General features: G+C 34.0%; 1 protein-coding gene across 2 annotated transcripts in view; it reads right to left on the bottom strand.

Moving 5' to 3' along the window:
- SASS6 (SAS-6 centriolar assembly protein) overlaps positions 1–19,781 on the bottom strand; it is a 35,773-nt gene extending 15,992 nt beyond the window's left edge. Inside the window, exons 1-12 of one of the 2 annotated variants that reach the window (XM_033092838.1) lie at positions 19,503–19,781; positions 13,883–13,943; positions 10,891–10,970; positions 10,372–10,476; positions 9,406–9,577; positions 8,673–8,738; positions 7,711–7,830; positions 4,111–4,302; positions 1,324–1,518; positions 1,084–1,173; positions 826–1,005; positions 370–451 (exon numbers count right to left, since the gene is read on the bottom strand). In XM_033092838.1, the coding sequence (XP_032948729.1) occupies positions 370–451; positions 826–1,005; positions 1,084–1,173; positions 1,324–1,518; positions 4,111–4,302; positions 7,711–7,830; positions 8,673–8,738; positions 9,406–9,577; positions 10,372–10,476; positions 10,891–10,970; positions 13,883–13,943; positions 19,503–19,567 (1,408 nt within the window). In that variant the 5' untranslated portion in view covers positions 19,568–19,781. Of the gene's footprint in view, positions 1–369; positions 452–825; positions 1,006–1,083; positions 1,174–1,323; positions 1,519–4,110; positions 4,303–7,710; positions 7,831–8,672; positions 8,739–9,405; positions 9,578–10,371; positions 10,477–10,890; positions 10,971–13,882; positions 13,944–18,844; positions 18,969–19,502 lie in introns of those variants that run through there. The other variant, XM_033092839.1, reaches the window with a different exon arrangement.
- Between the last annotated feature and the right edge of the window lie 26 nt (positions 19,782–19,807).

The following is a 19,807-nucleotide window of genomic DNA, read 5'->3' on the forward strand; positions in this document are numbered from 1 at the left end:
CTAGAAACTCAAAAAATGTTAAAGGCTTAATTGTATATTTTAATTTCAAATAACTCATATTATTACTATTATGTAAATATAGAAATTAAAAAATACTTAAGAATTTAAAAGGTAAATTATATTCAATATTTTCAACACTTAATTTTGGGTTACTGATATATGTGATATGGTTTTCTTTATAATGATGAAAACTTTTACAGGGCAGATGATGTAGTTCACTACAGCAAAGACATTGCTAAGACAGTATATTTCAAGGAGAAATTATTTGTATATAGTAATATCCTAATTTTCCAAGACTTCTATGATTTCAAATAAAATATTCAGGTTAAAACTACAAACCTCATTTACATAAAAAAATAACATACTTACACTTCTCATTATTTTTTAGAAGCTGTTTGCTTTCTTCAAGTTTTTGTACTGTAGCTTCTAATTGTTCTTGTAATCTGCATACCTGAAATGTCAGTCCTCATAATAAGTATAGTAATAAAGGCCAAAATAAAAACTGAGGAAATGTATTAGTATTAATTAATTAGTTGATTACTCTTAATTATTATGAAATAAGAATAAAGGAATTAGCTCACCTGTGTAGTAAAATCTTTGTGTGTATATACACACACATGTATTCATATATGAACATTCAAGGTATTTGAGTCATAATAACTAACTTTTCAAACAAAAATAGTTATTAACTTCTGTGTGAATCTAGTCATGTTCTTTGAAAAACAAAAAAAGCTAAAGCCATTCTCTAATATAACAGTAGAAATTTAAAAAATCTGTTATACTTTGCAAATAATCACCCACACTAAAGTATAAAATATTAACTACCTCTTGCTCTTTACTTCGGAGAGACTGTCCAACATCTTGTAATTCCTTTTGTTCCTTTTGTAATTTTTCTTCCTTCTCAGCCAATAGTTTCTCTTGCTGAATGGTAACCGTATTCTTCAGTTTCAATTTACCCATTAAAGTTTTCAGATCTCCTTGTAACTTCTTGATAATTTCATTTGCCTATAAAAGAGCTTCGTATGTATATTTCTACATAATCCAATAAAATATTAATGTTTTATTAAATTTTTAAAAACAAACCTTAAGAAGTTCCGCTGATAATGATTTTATGGTAGTTTCAAGTTTTCCTAGTTGTACCTGATTTTTCTCACCATTTTCTTCTAAAGCCACCTGATATATATATATATATATATATATATATATATATATATATATATATATATATATATATTTTAAAAGAAAAAATTAGGGTATTTGTTTAGGAAAAGCATCACTTTATAAATGTGATCATCAATTTGTTTACAAAATTAAAAAATAGACCTTTTGTTCCTGGATTGTATCAAATGCTTCTTTTGTTCTTAAAACAAGCTGGTCTTTATCCTTGATTTCCTGTTCTAAAACAGCAACTTTTGTTTGTAGCTGATTAATATGCTTTTCTTTTTCATGGCATTCAGCATCTAGTGTGGAATTCTCCCTTCGCAAAGAAAGGACTTCTTGCTTAGTCCGCTGGAGCTCCTAGAGGAGGAAAAAAATGATGTATTACGAAAAAGGGAAGTTGGCTGATCTGATTATTTATAATAAGATATTTGAAATACAGTCTAATAATTTTAACGTTCTAGTACTAATCTGTTTTAAAGGACATGAAAGTCTAAGTGTACATGTAACATAGATTTGGAATACAATTGTTGAATATGCTAACAACTAATTCAATCACGATGAGGGAAAATAAAACAATCATGATTTATGAATAAATTACTACAACTTTAAAATATAGTAACAAGCATTTTCTGATGTCTTGAAATATACATTTTTAAAATGTCACTTAGGTAATAAATGTTCATTATAATATAATTTCAAAATACATAAATTAATAAAGCCTTACCATTCTATCATCTAAGTAGTGGCTCTCAATCTAATATGCATATTGAAATCACTTGGGAACTTTAAAAAAAACCACTGTACTTGCTTTATTCTAGCGTCTGGAACTGAACCTGAAATATCTCCAAGATAATGCCTGTACTGACGTCTGTTACTATCCCCAAGAGATTCTGATTTAGTTAGTGTGATCTATGGCTTGGGCACTAGGACATTTAATAGCTCTCCAACGGATCCTACGGTAGCCAAGGGTGAGAACCACCAGCTAGAGTTAACATTTATCTCTGCTGCTCATACATAAAGATTTATTTTTTAAAGGACTCATACTGTGCAGTTTTATAACCTGTCTTCTTCATACACCCAGGAGTGCCAAAAAAATGTATACAAGTGGACACTTTGGTCAACGTTGCTCACGCAGTAGTTTGCCATAATCAGAAGTGCCTGGACGCTGATGGTAACGACTTTGAGCACCTCTTATAATTGCAGAAGGCAAACGTCACTTGTATTTGTCTTTTGTTATCAGTATGTATTGAGTATTATAATTTTAATAGTTTTCATTTCTTAAAGTGTGCATACATTTTTTTGGCACCCTCTGTATATATTTCCACATCAACAAATATGTTAACATTTCTTTGATTCACTCTTAAAAGAAAATCAAGCAAACAATAATTAATTAAAAATAGACTAAAAAAAATCTGGAATAGATCACTTTCCAATCAGCTAATACCAACCCTAGTGTTGCTGTTATAGAAAAGTTCAGTATATACTATTTCTAGATATTTTTTGTTTTTAACAAAAACTTTACAAAATAATTTTGCAGTATTATACCACAGTGATTTTAGAAGCATAGACTTTGGTATCAAACAAACTTGAACACAAATTTTGGCTCTCCTGTGTGATCTTGGGAATTACTTAACTTCCCTAATCTCAGGTACCTTAGTTTATAAAATAGAAATGATCAACACTTCGTAAATCATTTCATTTAATCTTCACAAAAACCCTTATGTAAATTGCTCAGCATTTTGCCTGGCACCTAGTAAATACTCAACAAATGGTAGCAATTATTACTAATTTTAGGGCACTAATGCCTAAAAGGTATAATTTTACATAATTAGGTAGCAGTACTCAGAGGTTAAAAAAAAAGTTCCCAAAACTCATTTGCAAGTCTTATGCAAATCTAGAAAGAAATGTTTTGATTAGATTGTATAAAAATCAACATAATGAAGTACTTTGTTTATACACTAACCAGTTTCAGGTCGAAGATAGAAAAAAATTATACAGCATTATAATGAAGCATTTAGAATACCTAGTGTATTATGAAGAATGAAATTTCTTACTAACTGGTAAGAAAGGTAAAAAAAAGGGAGGATGAACTGAAGACATTTATTGTTGGGGCAAATAGTCTAAGGATCTGAACATAAACTCAGTCAGGCTTTAGAGTTTCTAAGCCTAACAGACTGCTGAAATGGAATTGGAAGTCATGTGAGCCACAATAATACGGTGATCTTTGCATTTAAATAGACTTAAAATCCACATGTTTTCTGATAATTCATATGACAATTCATAATAACGCTAGGAAGGAGTCTATCACCAGTGTCAAAGCATCAACAAATGTGCCATCATAGCAAGATTGTTAAAATTTCTGTTGCCTGAAAAAACAAGGTGGTAGCAGCAAAGACAAGCAAATAATAGAGGATTCCAAACGTCACTTTCCACGTACTGGCTATGTGACTTTGGGCAAATTACTCAACCTCTCTGTATCTTAGTTTCATCATCTTTAAGATGAGCATAATGAGTATCTACTTTAAAAGAATTAATGTAAGAATTGTAAGAATTAAATGAGCTAATATACGTAAAGCGCTTAAAACTGTGCCTGCCACATAGCAAATATTCAGGAAGCATTAACATTATCACTATTAACATTATTGCAACTAGACACTAAACTTCATGTAGTTATTTAATATACTGAGCAGGCTGAGAGAAAGAACTAGCTCTGTCAACAGAGTACCCTGAGCTACAGACACTGCTAATATTAAAAGTACACTGAAAAACCTGAGGGCTGTGCCAAAGCTGCTCTTCAAGATCCTAACTGAATCAGCCATTTTTATCAGAATTCAGATTCTCAATGTTTTTTGCACATTGTCTGAACGGATAACCCTCCCACCAAAGAGATGTTTGCAGAGATCCAAAGGAACATCAGCCACCACAAGTAACAAGCCCAATATTCAATACCTCTTCAACACCAGACAGTTTGGCTTTAAGTTCTCTGATGGTGGAGTCTCCTTTATATTTCCTTTCGGTTAGGTCTTTATTAGCCACTTCTAACTCAGACAATCTGTTCTGTAGCTGCTGGATGTTTCGTTGATGGAGGATTTCTAAATCTTTTTTCTGTTGTTCATGTTGCTGTTGGTATTGAACCTGCACCTATTATATAATAAAATATAGTACCAAAATTCAAAGGGAAAAAAAAACAGAAATACATATATATGGGAAGATTTGAAGGAAAAACAATCTTAATTATTCTTCTATGTAATTATAAGATTTCCGTGTTTGGGACAGAATCTATTTGCAATTATGGATTTCATGAAAGAGAAAGTAAAATCAAAAAAAGCAAATTTACCACTATAAGCTCATTCATAATTTCTGTCTCTCCTAAGTCCACATATGTTTACATGTAATCATCTTCAAGTTAAGGGAAGAGTGATACATGATTAAGTTAAAAAAAAAAAAGCAAACTGCAAGAGCGTATATATAATGTAAACCTACTTGTGTAAAAAAAAACGAGTAGGTACTTAAGGAACTTTCAGTATTTGCTTTAAACACCATTTTATTGTTTCAGTTTTTTACAAGTACATAGGTTTTATAATGGGAAAAAAAAAAAGCCACACCTAAACTTGTGAAATCAGCAAGGTATTATTCATTAGTTTAGTCTTACACTCAGTAGTTAAATTTTACCAAAAATAAAATTTGAACATGGTATTAACTGTAATCTCTAGTGCCTGTTTGAATCATACCACAAACCTATCTTCACAATTTCTGTCAATGAACACTATCAAATCTTAAATACCTTTAAAAAATAATGTATACTTTTCTGATTATGAAAGTTATACATGCTCTTAAAGACACAACGAAAGAAAGCACCAGTAATTGATATTCTCATCCAGGAAGTCACTCTAAAGATTTAGAAATATTCCTTTCCAGTCATTTATATATTTAAATTAACATCACTCACACACATACAACATAAATTAGGACCACGCTATTTATACAATTTAATCATGCTTTTTATTCCCTTAGCATCTGCACCTTCTCACATCATTAAAAAACTTTTATAAACACCTTAGTAGCTGTACGATATTCCACCCATAGCTACACCTTAATTCATTTAACCCATGCCCTACTATGGACATTGAGTTTCCAATTTTTCACAATTACAAATAAAACTATGATTAATATTTTGGTCCAAACACATCCAAAGTTCAGATTATTTCCTTATGATCAATTATAGGTCAGAGAATGTAAACAAATATAAAGCTTGATACAAGTTCCAAAATTGCATTCCAGAAAAGCTGTACCTATTCAAAAATTCCTACCACAAGTGGAAGGGAATATCTCTTTCATAAAAATACTTTGGAAATTTTACAATATTATTTTAGGACTTCCCTTATTTTTGGAAAACTGGAAAGGGGAGAAGGGAGCAAAAGAGATAAGAGAGGAAAGGCTCCATATAAAACTGAAAATGCAACCTTGAAAGAAAACACTGAAGGATCATTGAGGAAAAAAAAACCCAAAGCAATCTAGTAAAGATGCTAACTGTAACTAAGAGGGTCATCAAACACACTAAAGGCAATAAAGGTCGAAGGCAGTAAAATAAAGAAATGGCTTTATCCCATTGATCATCAGAATTTTAGAGTTTTTGTTTAAAAAACAACAACAAAAGAAAGGGTAAGGGATAGAATTACAACATTTACATTTTCTACTTTATTTCAGGTGATTCTGATGTACACTAAGGTTTTAAAACCACTGCCTTATAGAATATCTATCACCAGGAAGAGAAGAGAGTGGCCTGGTTTTAAACTCTCAAAGGAGTGATCCACAATCCTATTAGGAAAATGCAGTAAGGAATGCAAACAAATCCTTCAGTCACTTCGAAGTTATAAGCAAATGCACTTATGATGAGACTTTTAGAACCTAACTTGTTTGAAAATAGAGCCAAAAATGTGGTAGTAAATAACAGAAATTAATGAAATACAGGTAAAAATAGTGTAGAACTCATTAATGAAATGAAAAACTAGTCATTCAAAAACACTAAAAAACAGACAAACCATCAAGTCTCATTAAAGTACTATTACACACTCACAGAATAAAGCTGTAAACTAGTATATACACTTTAGAAAACAGTTTGGCAGTTTCTACTAAAGCTAAACATATGCCTACACTAGAACCTAGCTATTCCAACCCTAAATATATATGCAAAGAAAAAGAGTACGTGTTCACAAAAAGACATGTATTAGAATGTTCATAGTAATTTAATTAATAATAGCAAAATATCAGAAATATCAAATGTCTGCCAAGAGAAAATACATAAATTACGGTATATTCATATAATAGAATACTACACAACAAAAAGAAACACACAAGAACACAACTGAATCTCAGAGATATACCAAGTGAAGGAAGCCAAACACAAATAAGTACATACTATACGAATCCATTTGTATGAAGTTTAAGAACAGGCAAAACTAATCAATGATAGAAGTCAGAAGAGTGAGGACCTCCTGTGGGTGTATGATATCAACTGGGACAGCACACAAGGCAACCTTGAGGGATGATACAATTTTCTGAATCTTAATTTGTATGAAAGTTACACACAAAAATATCATTAAGCTCTAAAAGCAAACATGGGGTAAAGTACATAAAAACAAAAATAAAATTTAATATTAAAGAAGCTATTAAATAAAAGGTAAAAATCCACACTACAAAGCAGCAGAAAATGATAGTCACACACAAAAAGTTGAAGATATTAAAAAGCAATCCACAGAAGAAATAAAAATGGCTAAAAGTCATAGTAAAAGATGTCTATCTTCATTAAAAATCTAAGAAATATAAATTAGAACAGATACTACTGCAACACCTATCAGGTGGTAAATATTAAGAAGGTTAATAATAATATCAAGATTATGGGGAAATAGGTACTGTCATACACTATCTTTGGGATTCTATTTGTTACAACCTTTCTGGGTGGCAAATTTGCAATATTCATTAATATTTTATATGAGTACCTTACAATCTCACTTCTAGGAACAGAAGTTTCTAGAATGTTCACTGCAGTCTTATTTGCAATAAACAAAATTTTGAAGCATTTCAATAAATGCCCACCGGTTGGAGAAGTAGTTAAATAATTTGTTATATCCAAATAATGAATACTATACAGCTACTAAAAAGGACTATCTGAACTGATACAGAATGATATCCATGATGTCATGTTAAGTGATAAATAGTCAATATATCCAGTAGGACCTAATTAAAACAAAACAAAACCCACTATGTGTGTACATATATGTCTATAATTATATATAATTTACATATTTCAAAATTTATAAACAAATATTCATAAATTATATATTACTTACAAATATACAGAAAAGTGAAAAAACACAAATCAAAATGTTTATAATTTCTAGGTACTAAGACTTTAAAGGAGAGACTTTTAATTTTTATATACTTCTGCAATGTCTGAAAATTTTAAAGCAAGCTATATTACTTTTATTATTAACAAAATAACTAAAAGCAACAACAAAGTATTTTTCCATTTTCTTTTAATGTCCATACCTGCAAGGCTTTTTCCTTCTCACTTGTCAGTTCCTGAGAATGCTTATTTGACAATGCTGCTGTGTGTGATGCCCATTCATTCCGTAACTTATCTAATTCTTGGATTTTTTCTGATAATGTCTGCATTAGAGTTCAATATAAAATATTAAGACAGTGTCCTGAATTGGTTATTCAATTAGAATATAGCAATATTTACAAGCATATTAAAGAAAATGGAATCACAGCTTTTCAAGACATACTCAAAGATATTTTTTGAATTTGAGGAAATCAAGATTAGAATACAAGCAATGTTGGATCTAAAATGTCCCACTGGTCAAGCTTAACTATCTTTACCCTTTTTTTAGTTAAATCTGGCTGTTCACCACCCAAACCTCTCCTCTGGCATTAAGAAGTAAAGCAACCCAGGGTAGAACAAGTTAGTCACAAGAAGTAGTTCACTTATACACATAAAACCTAGAACATAGGTTCCCAAGTGGGCCATGTTGTGCAGGATCTTTTCTGCCTGAAGCCATGTAGCTTATCAAATACTTTGATCCTCAATTTTAAGATTATGGGCAAAAAGGTAATAGTTATGACTGAAATGATAAGTCTATCAGAACAATTAGTTCTAAACATAACAAAAGGAAGGAAAGGTTTACAAGAGGAAGGCTATTTCAGACAAGAAGAATGAGGTAAATAAAAGAAGCAGAGAACTAACACGTGACAGATACTACATGTTCTCTAATAAAGATTTGGAAGGAATGTGTCATACTGGGATAACATATTTGGATGGAATAAAATATCAAAGAGAGAAAGCATCAGATTAAGATAATTAACTGGTAGGGGAAGGGTGGCAAAAAGGAGAGGGAATTCTGTGGTAGCATGCTTTGAAAAAACATACGCAAAAGTCTAGATTGGATTCAGGAAGCAAATCAGAGCCAATGTTTGGATGACTTACAAAGACAAAATGAAATTTAAATTACCTTTTGTGTGAAATTCAGTTGCCGAGTAACATCCTCTAGTGATTGTGTCAATGATAATTTTTCTTCCTATTTAAAAAAAAAATGGATAAAATTACATAGTTTACAATTTAATCTAATCATCCATAGCTGCACTACTCAAAGTGTAGCAAAATACAACATCAGCAACACCCTGGGAGTTTGTTAGAAATGCAGAATCTTAGGCCCCACCTCAGATCTTCTGAGTCAGAATCTGCATGAGCAAGATCCACAGATTTGTGTACCATTAAATTCTGAAATGCACTAATCTATAGAATTTGACTAGAGAGATTTTCTGAAAACTTTTTTTTAAGAGGCACCCCAATGTTGCTTTCTCATGCCGTATACCTTAGTTATAGAGCACTTTGTAATTTTCAAGACACTTTCATATAATTTATTTCATTTAAGATAGGCTAGGTATTTCCATACACATCTACAGGATGATGAAACCATGACACCAAGAATTTAAGTCACCCCCCCCAAAGGTTACAGAAAAATAGGAAAAACCTTGAAACCTAAGTTTCTCAACTGCTGGTCCAGTTGTATCCATGTTATATACCCTGACTAAATGAAAAACAATAAAATTATTACATGTTATAAAAATTTACTGTACATATTTACTCAGAAAACAAAAACTGAAAGCAATACAGCTCTTCAGTGATTTTATCAGAGTCCTTTGGTACTTATTTTAAAAGAATAATTTAAATTTAAATCTTACCTTGCTACATTTCAAACAGCCTGCTAGAAACTTCTTTATTTCCATATCATTTCCGGGTAAAAGTTTTAGTGAGAGGTGTGTAAGATGCTTAAAAGGATTTGTCTCTACCACATTTAAAAAGGCAGGAGAGTTATCCAAAATAGCTGCTGGAGAAACTAACTGCAACAAAAACCTTTGGAAAGAAAGTATCACATTATAACACATTTATGAGACAGTGAAACTCCCATTGAATCATGAGCTCCATTAAATGGATCATTATGAGCTATGATTCAATGGATCATCAATAATTAGAAGGATCAGGAAAGGGACATATTGGAATCATAGGGGCCGATATGAAAGGACTCGCAGTGATAAAATTGGATAAATTGTTTTAAACAGTAAAATGTATAAACTGGACAAGAAAAAAGACTGATTGAAACAGTGAATACATAAATGTCCATGAGTTCACAATGAGAAGAAAGCAAAAAACTAAAATAGAAAACAAATAAAAAACTCACTAAAACCAAGAAAATAATTAGAGTAACAGCCCTTACTCTGAAAACTGACAACTTAAAAGTAAGAATAAAGTATTTATCCTTTCCTGTATGAATTTTCAGAGTAATCAAATAACTCTAATCAATGAAGGCAAGTTCTTTATAGAAAAATTATACCTAATATAGAATTAGAAAAGCATAATTTTGTAGTTCCTAATGAAATAAATGATTCAATCAACAGTCATCAGTTGATGAACCAATAGATAAAAGTTTGGTGAACTTTACAACAAAAGGATCAGGCATTGGCACATGAATATTCACACACACAAACACACACACACACACACACACACAAAAGCTTATTCTTTTCTTTTTCCAAGTTAATTATAAAAACTTATAACACACAGAAAATATTTTGCCATCATTTTGTCTTACAAAGAGTTTGTCTTAAGAGAAGTTTAATGATGTAGCTGAGTGCTCTCAGGAGACTTACCTTGGAATTTCTTTGGCATGCTCTTGAGTACATTGCTGAAGGAGATCTATAAATTTTTGTGGGAAAGCTAAGAAGTCTACTAGAAGACCTTGCTGGAATTTTAAACTATACAGAAGACAGAAAAGATTTTAAAAATTTAATTACTATCTTTAATTTATAATTAACACCCTGAAACTTTTTTTTTTTCTTTTTTTACTGAACACCCATAATCAAGAAATAAACTAGGGAACTTTGATATTTATGGAATTTATCCAATGGGAGAAAAAAGGTCAATAAATTTAACTATAACTCCAATTTTCTGTGATATTTTAAGCAGATCTCTGACAAGCTATGAAATACTTATTTTCAAAAACATTCTGAATAATTATAATATAAATAGTCTGGTGTTTCTCAAATACCTAAGTGTTTCTAATAGGTATATATTTCAAAAAGAATAGTACCAATACATTCATAAAACTTAAAAACTTACTTATTCCTAGATTAAATATAGAACTAGAAAAATAAATTTAATTTAGTTACCTCTGAAAATCTTCCTCAGATATAACAAGGTTATACAGGAAAAATGGATCAGTATCATCAGTTAGACGGATAACTAAATCCTGAAAGAAAGATTATTTTTTAATGTTTTTAGCAGATCTGGCTTTTAGAGTAATTTCATCCTTCGTGGAAGTGAAATCATCCAAGACATCAGTGTATCACCATTATACTTCAGATGGCTTTGTTTTCTGGTGCTGCTGGGTTTTCATTCGTCTTTAGACTTACTATCTTAAACAGGGGTAGATATTCTGCTTCTTGAGAACCACATGGGGGTCTACAAAGGTAACTAAATGATAGGAGTTTTAAGTTTAGGAATACCATCCTAGCAGAGGCTTAGGAAAACTCAGATCCAGCCCTTGCTGCACTATAATATTATGACAAAAATATTTTTTACCACTGATCATATCGTGTTTAATCATATTTTCAGTTTCCTTCAAGTTAATTGTCTGGTATTTCAAAACTGGCCGGGTAGCTCAGGGGGTTGGAGCGCCGAGCGCCTGACACCAAGGTCGCCGGTTTGATTCCCACATAGGCCAGTAAGCTGCGCCCTCTACAGCTAAGATAGTGAACAGCAGCTCTCCCAGCGCTGGGCTCAAGTGGTGGTCGGCATGAGCTGCCGCGGGCTACCATATGCTACCATGAGCAGCCGATGGCCAGCCTCAGTAGCCGGCAGCCAGCGTGAGCAGCCGTGGGCTGCTGTATGCTGCCTTAGGCTGCTGTGAGCGGCCAACCGACAACCAGCAACCGACTGCCTCAACCAGGGGGAGCGCAAGGCTCATAATACCAGCATAGGCCAGGGAGCTGAGTCCTACACAACTAGACTGAGAAACAACGGCTTGAGGGGTGGAGGTGAGGCGGAAGAAGAGGGGAAAAAAAAAGTGGCAAATACATCAGCAGAAATGACAATCACCCACCCAGAAAAGAAAGGAGCATTTGTTTCTCAGGCAGAGACCAGGGGTATCAGGTGACATGTTGCCAAGGCTTCTTCCTAAGGGCCTATTCTCTCCTACTGCAGGTAGCCACTGATATGGAATTCCACCTGTTTTCAGTTTCAAATGAACTCAATACCTTTCATCAAGACCATTTTCCCAGTAGTTAAATTCATAGTGTGGCAGATCATCACAGCAGTTAAAGAGGACAGAAAAGTACACAGAAATCACATACTTCAGAGAATAATGGTGTAAAGAAAACAGGCATAACAACAAGATGATGGAGGACTAATAAAGAAATAAGCATACAGGTTAAGAATAACCTTCTACTTGAAACAAAATCTACTCGTGGCTACTGAGGAACTGTCAGGGGTCCTAGAAAAATCTAAACCACCTTTAAATAGAGCAAAAAAATGAGGAGGTACAGCAGGCATAAGGAATAACACGTAAGAAGTACAATATATAATCTCTACCCTGGAAAATTAGCAATCTAAGTATTTGCTCTGCCTCAAAATGTCCTGTTCTTAAAGCAGATCCTATTGAAGTTTATTTTTTCATTCTTTTTTTCAGTTACAGTTGACATACAAAATCATATTAATTTCCTGTGTATAGCACAGTGGTTAGACATTCATATAACTTATGAAGTGATTCCCTCTAAGTCTAGTAGCCCCTTGAAATCATACATAGTTATAATATTACTGACTATATACCTTTTGCTTTTTGAAATCCACACTGAGATGCTATAAAGAAAACCTGAAGCTGCTACTAATACTACTAGATCCTTGAATATGTTTAGGGAAAGTTATAACACAGAGAAAACAGATGCTCTATTTCTTAGCCCTCTATTCTGTATCCATTTCTCTGTTGATGACTCATACTTCTGAAGATCACACAGGACTGATGCTCTAAATGCCTCTCTTCAAAAGGCAAAGTAAAAGATTCAAGAATACCTCCCTGCAGAGCTTCAATCCATAAAATTCTCACATTTATACCATGAAAGGTCAATTCTATAGGGTAGCAATAAATATTCTAGCATTTATAAGTGTATTGGGGAAACCTAAGGAATCTGTTCTCCCAATTCCCATTCTTGTATGCTTCAGAAACATATAGCATAATAATCTCTCAATTATTTTCTTAGTAGATTCTACCACCCCCAGATCTGCAAGTTACAAAATGGCCCAAAATTGAATAGATGGGTATACAATGAGATAACACCTCACACCAGTTAGAAAGGTTATCATCAACAAGACAAGTAATAACAAGTGTTGGAGAGGCTGTGGAGAAAAAGGAACCCTTATACACTGCTGCTTGGAATGTAAATTGGTACAGCCACTATGGAAAACAGTATGGAGGGTTCTCAATAAATTAAGAATAGAATTACCATACGACCCAACAATCCCTCTTCTGGGTATCTACCTCAGTAATCTGAAAACATTTATCCCTAAAGATACATGTACCCCTACGTTCACTGCAGCATTATTCACAGTGGCCAAGACATGGAAACAACCAAAGTGTCCTTCGATAGATGACTGGATAAAAATGTGGTATACATGTACAATGGAATATTACTCGGCCATAAAAAAGATGAAATGCTGCCATTTGCAACAACATGGATGAATCTTGAGATTATCAAGGTAAGCAAAATAAGTCAAAGTCAAGAACCATATATGTGAGTTCACTCATATGTGGAATATAAAACTGAAAGCAACAAAGGAACAAGACAAAGACAACAGTTTAGTGGTTACCAGAGGGTAAGGGGGGAGTAGGTGTGGTAGAAGAGGGAAAAAGAAGTCAAATATATGGTGACAGAAGGAGAACTGACTTTGGGTGGTGAACACACAATGCAATATATAGATGATGTATTATAGAAATGTATACTTGAAGCCTATATAATTTTACTAACCAACGTCACCCCAAAACATTTCATAAAATTTAAAAATAAATAAATAAATATGGGTGTTACAAGAGATCTCACATTCTTAAAGAACAAAAATAATTATAATGTACAGAAATTATCATATTTCAAAAAAGAAATGAATACCAACCTTTCTGTGAACTGGATTAGAAACTGATTGTAGTTCAATGCTCACTCTAACACTTACTCTCCTGTGTGAAAAGATATGCCAACTATCAGAAAGAGTCACATGAAACGAGCTATCACTCATTTGTATTAACTAAAGTTTTCCATCTTAAGCTACAAGTTCTTCCACAGGTATTCCCTAATTTGTAAACAGATGTTGGGAAAGCACACTGGATTTGAAGTTGAAGGTCTTGTTCTTCCACTCATTAAGTAGTAATCAGGTTTTCAACCGGAGGCTAAATTTTTATCTCCTGTAAAATGGGGTCGTTGTAAGGATTAAATAAGATGAATGATGTGGAATACCTACTACTAGCCTGGTATATAACCTTACTGCCCTGATTCTAAAATAGCATCTATTGAAAGACAAACCATCAATTTAATAACTTTTCACATTAAAAAAGAAAAATCACCCATTCAAATAATGAAATGATTTACAAGAGAATGCATTTGAAAAACTTAAAATATGAAGTAATATTAAAATACAGAAATGTTCAAGGAAATAAGATAACACAATCCCTGTTGTGTAATGCATACACATTCAGGTCCACAAACTACACCTGCTCGATATACTCTATGCAACACATCCATAGAAGTAGTGTCAACAAATTTATTATCGTCTATCTTAGTGTAGTTACTCTAAACCCTAAAAACTTGAAACCATAGCTTTCCACATTCTATACTGCATCTTAGAGAATCCAGTATCGCACAGAGGCATCATAAACATCAATCAAATGGAACAAAAATGTTTAAATTAGGAAATAAAGGGAGAAATTGGTGAAAAAACATCTCTGTATAAGTGATTCTCAAAACTATTCTGCTGGAATAACATGGTCTTCCCCAGATTTGCAGGGAAAGAAAACAAACTAGTTCATGTTCAATTTTAACAAAGATCTTGTTCAATTTTAAGTTCTTATTCTAAAGATATGTTTTAAACCTTTCCCACATTCCACTATTACTTATGTACTACTGAGTGTCGATGGAAAAACTTGGTAATAGTTACCCAAGGCTAGATTCAACTGTTTGAATTTTTTTATGCTGATTTATAATTTTATATTGGTTTAAAACATGTCATTTTAGTTAAATTTCTTATTGGACATACAATTGGATGCTAAATCTTAGTTCGTATGATCAAATTACCATAATTTGTATCTGTTTTCTGAAAAGGAACAAGCAGCACTGGTGAATATTACAAAGACAGGAAAAACTGTCTTTAAAACAAGAGAATATTTTGTTTCTATTTTCCTAGTACCTAGAGCAATATACATGAAACAGATTAGATTCCCACTCCACTTAAATTAAGCATTCTTAGGGGGAAAATCCTTTCAATCTCCTAATTTGTAAAATAAATGGATTGAGTTAGGTTTGTGAGGGCCTTTTCAGCTCTACAATGTCATTATGTTTGGTTTTCATCTTTTGAAGTTTTTTTCTAGTACATACTACCATAGTGGTATGACACTGTAGTTGATCACTAACTCGTTAGGGTGATTTACAGTTTTTAAAGTCCTGGTAAATTTGTAAAAAACATTCAAGCATCCACTTAATAAAATAGTCTTTACATAATACTGGAAGTAATGTTAATATAATTTGCCCATGATATTAATGATATTGTTCCATATATTCCAACTGTCTATACACATTAGTTGTTGGTAGAAAAAAGGAAAGGCCCATAGATTAAACCTATTTCCCATGTTTACTTCAACACCTCCCCGGAAATATTTAGTAGAAAAATCTGAGCTTTCAGAGGATATACTATCTGAAATCACAAATCTTATTTTCTCCACGGTAATGGTTAATGTCATAGGAATAATATAAAACAAATAAAAACTCAATTAAAAAAATGCTATTTCTCAATAGCATTTTTGTCACTCTTTGAACAATGTATAAATCTCCCTATCTTCCGTCAGTTAAACTTGGCATTAGCAGAACTGGATTCTAGCCCACCTCTGCCACCTAGTAGCCAGGGCCTTAACCTCTCAATTCAAACCAATGAATTCTACTCTAAACCAGGTACTGTGCTGGGTCCTAGGGATACAAACAGAAATAAACATGATCCCTGTCATGTCCTCAAACTGAGATCAGATTAAATGACTTTACCCCAGATTTGCTTCTGATTCTATTTTGGGGCTTCAAGAAAAGGGAGGGAAGGGTCACTATAAGTATCTATATTACTGAGTACCTGCAAGGCCCTTTTAAATATATCATCTTATTTAACAATAATAATCTCGTTAAGTAAACATTATCTCTGTCTTACAAAGGAAGAACCTGAGGTGCAGATATAAACCTGGTTAAGGCCACACTGTAGAGCACAAATCAGAGCTCAGATCTTTCACCTACACCATTCTATCAAATAAGTGAATAAGGGCAATTAATTTCAATTTAGGCAACTTTGAAAAGGTCCTTATGGTGAAGGGGTTTAAGACAGACTTGAAGGTTACGAAAGAAGCAGCATTTGAGGCCAAGGGAAGAGCAGGAGTAAATTTATGGCATTGAGAGAGTATGAGGTACATTCAGAGGATAATAAGTAGTCTAGTGTGACTAGCATATTAGAGAGAGGAACTTAGGAAATAAAAAGGTTGATGTCAAATCACGGGCTTAAAATTTTGCATCACTTTCCTCCAGAGTTTTCTGAGCATTATTACCACTGTCTTCAACTGAATTTGCTTCTTCTCTATGACTTCAGTACATTTATATTACTTCATGCATTGATCACACTTTAGTAATAGCTAACGTTTAGTATACTCTGGGCTCTGTTCTAAGCACTTTATATGTATTAACTTATATGTTCATAATAAAATGAGGCAGGTACTTTCATTATCAATTTGAAAATGGGCACAGAGACATTAAGTTAAAAAAAAAATTGTATAAAAATCAGTCAGTAAGTGGCAGAACTGGGTTTTAAACCAAGACAATCTGGCTCCAGAGCCTGAACTCTTAACCTGTGCTATGCTGCCTCTCCAAGGAAAATCTTGTTTCTCCTGTTAAGGTCTGAGTTCCTTGAGGACCAGAATGAAAAGTGTTTTGTTGTTGTTGTTATTGTTGTTGGGGGGGGGGGAAGAGGAGAAGAAGCAGGGAGTTTTATATTTTTAGCACCTACGACAGTTCCTGGTACATAGTAGGCATTCATAAATTTATTTGTTGAGATGAACTGGCCTTGAATACTTAACTAAAGAGTCTGCATTGTTTTTCCTATAGCTCAAGGATCAACAAACTTTTTCAACAAAGGGTCAGACAGTAAATAATTTAGGCTTTGCAGGCCATCACATCTCTGTCACAATTACTCATTTCTGCCCTTATAGCGCAGAAGCAGCTATAAACAATTCTTTTAAAAAAAAATGAGAATGGCTGTGTTCCAATAAAACTTTATTTACAAAGACAAGCAGTGGGCCGTCTGGCCCATGGGCTCTAGTTTGCTGACCCTTGCTATAGGTGACAGGAATATATGAACAGTTTCTAAACAGAAGTGTAAAGGTTGAAATTGTGTTTTAAAAAGATAACTGTGATGATAGTGTTGACAAAAAAAAAATTCTGAGATGTTCTAAATTAAATTACATCAGCCAGAGAGGGAGAAAAAGAGACAGGAATAATTAACCAGCTAATAGCTGTGGGCCAGCTGACAAAAGACTGCTCACATTCCTGTATGTCTGTTGGAATTTTGGACCAACTTCCAGATGGCTCTTTCTACAATTATCTAAGAGAGAATCGCCAGTCGCCATCCATCCTCAGAAGCTTCCAATTCCTGTTTACACATGAATTTGCCATCTGTTGCCCACAGCTAATCCACAGGAGTGGACACTTCCTTGCTGACTCTGCGTGCCTAAGCCAGAACTAGCCCCACTTTATGGATAGCCAATGTAAATTCTTTTAAAACAACTTACATCTTTCTTACCCCTACTTGATGTATAAAAACACTGCACAACTCCAGAATGGCAGACATGTCGGCTTTTCCACATGGTAGTTTAGATTACATGCCCAAGGACCACCTCGTCAACTTTCTTTTCTTTTATTTCTTTCTTTTTTGCTATGGTAGCAAGAGCCCAATAAACTCTTTGTTTTAAAAAGACTTTCAGCTATGGAAGTTAAATTTTTTTGTTTAACAATGTAATGAGATAAATAAGAGCCAGGAGTTTCAATGTTGGCATCAAAAATGATGCCCGCATCTTGCTATTACCTTTCCATACTCATTCTAGAATGATGCTATCCAACAGAGATACAATGGAGACCACAAATATGAGCCACATATGTAATTTTAAATTTCTTAGAGGCCATATTAAAAAAATTAAAAGAAAGAAGTAAATTAACTTTAATATTTTATTTAACCCAATATACCACAAATAATTGTCATCTTAACATATAATCAATATAAAAATTGAGATATTTCACATTCTTTTTTTTCTCCCAGTAAGTCTTCAAAATCCAACGTGCATTTTACTGTTACAGCACATTAATTCAGATTAGCTCCAATTCAAATGTCCAGTAACTATCTGTAGCTCCCCTACTGGGCAGCACAAAAGAATGACCAACTGAAATAACCTACAGATCTCCATATGTAGCTGCTGGTTTTGGTGTCAACTCCTTGCCTGTCTTGTCAATTGATTTTGGACCTAATTAAACTATATACTAGTTTCACATTACTGGCAACTCAATAAATCAATTCTTCATTTTCTATGTCACATTTCCAATCCATTTAGTTTTCACGTACATTTTCATACTTGATCCTCATAACAACCATGTGACTAGGCATGTTACACCAATTTTACAAATGAGGAAACTTGAGGCTCAGAGAAGAGACAGTTAATGAATGGGTAGAACTGAGACAAAATTAAAATCGCCTGAGTTCTAGTCAAATCTCTCTACTAAAGCCCAATAGTACCGCCTCCCTACTTAGAGTTGTAATTGCATTTAACTGAGATGAGCCTTTACTTCCTACCTCACTGGACTGTAAACTCCACGAAGACAAGGGCACTGTATCCCCAGTGCCCAGCAAGGTGTTCTGAACGTTGGCAATATTTGCTGAATGAATAAATAAATGAATGAATGAAATTTCTGGTTTTCCTTATTGTTTTTGGTCAATCAAACGTAATTTATTTTATTTTTAATAAATATGAAGAGGCAATACACCATAAAATTAATTTTTCTTAAATTGAAGCTTAAATTTATTTCCAATATAATTCAAAGGAGAACGAAAAAAAGGCTGGGAGCTAAGGCCTAAGTTCTAGTGCCAGCCCTGCCGTGAACGCTGTGAGCCCTCGCATAAATTACTTAACTTCTCTGGGTCGGAGTTCTTATCTGTCAAAAGCGAGAGTAGGGCTATACTCTCCACGGTTCCATTCAAAGCTAAGATTTCGGACATTAACTTGATGCAGGTCACCTTCCCATTTCCTCACTCCCTTCCTTCCATGCCCTTAGCAACGGCAGACTCGATGAAAGAAGTTACGATTAGGTCCCAGCTGGGTCTCTCTCCGCATCTCCAGGACGCTCGCCCGACACCCAAACGCAGGCCGGTGCCCACTGGCCGGAGCCGCCATCTTTCCCCCTTGGCCCGACCCCAACCGCCATCCGCGGTCACCCAGGAACGCGGACCTCACCTCTCCTCGCAGTCTTTCCATTTCACTTGCAACGGGACTAGCTGCTGGAACAGAACCTGGCTCATGTTGGACCGCTGCGCCGGCCGGTGCGCGGAGACGTCCAACAGGCCCGGCTCGCGGTTCTGACCTAAAAGTCGTCCAGGTCCTTACAAAGTTTGAGTTTGGCGCTCGGTTTCCGCTGAGGAGGCGGGGAAATTAAATAGACTAAAGACGAGGGAGGTTTGGACCTCGCCAGCCACCATCAGCCTTTTCCGGTTTTGCCGGGAATGGGGCGGTAGTTCCGGGAGTGAACTGCGTGGCAGGAC

The sequence above is a fragment of the Rhinolophus ferrumequinum genome, chromosome 22 (genome assembly GCF_004115265.2).
Source record: "Rhinolophus ferrumequinum isolate MPI-CBG mRhiFer1 chromosome 22, mRhiFer1_v1.p, whole genome shotgun sequence".
In the NCBI taxonomy this organism is placed as follows: domain Eukaryota; kingdom Metazoa; phylum Chordata; class Mammalia; order Chiroptera; family Rhinolophidae; genus Rhinolophus; species Rhinolophus ferrumequinum.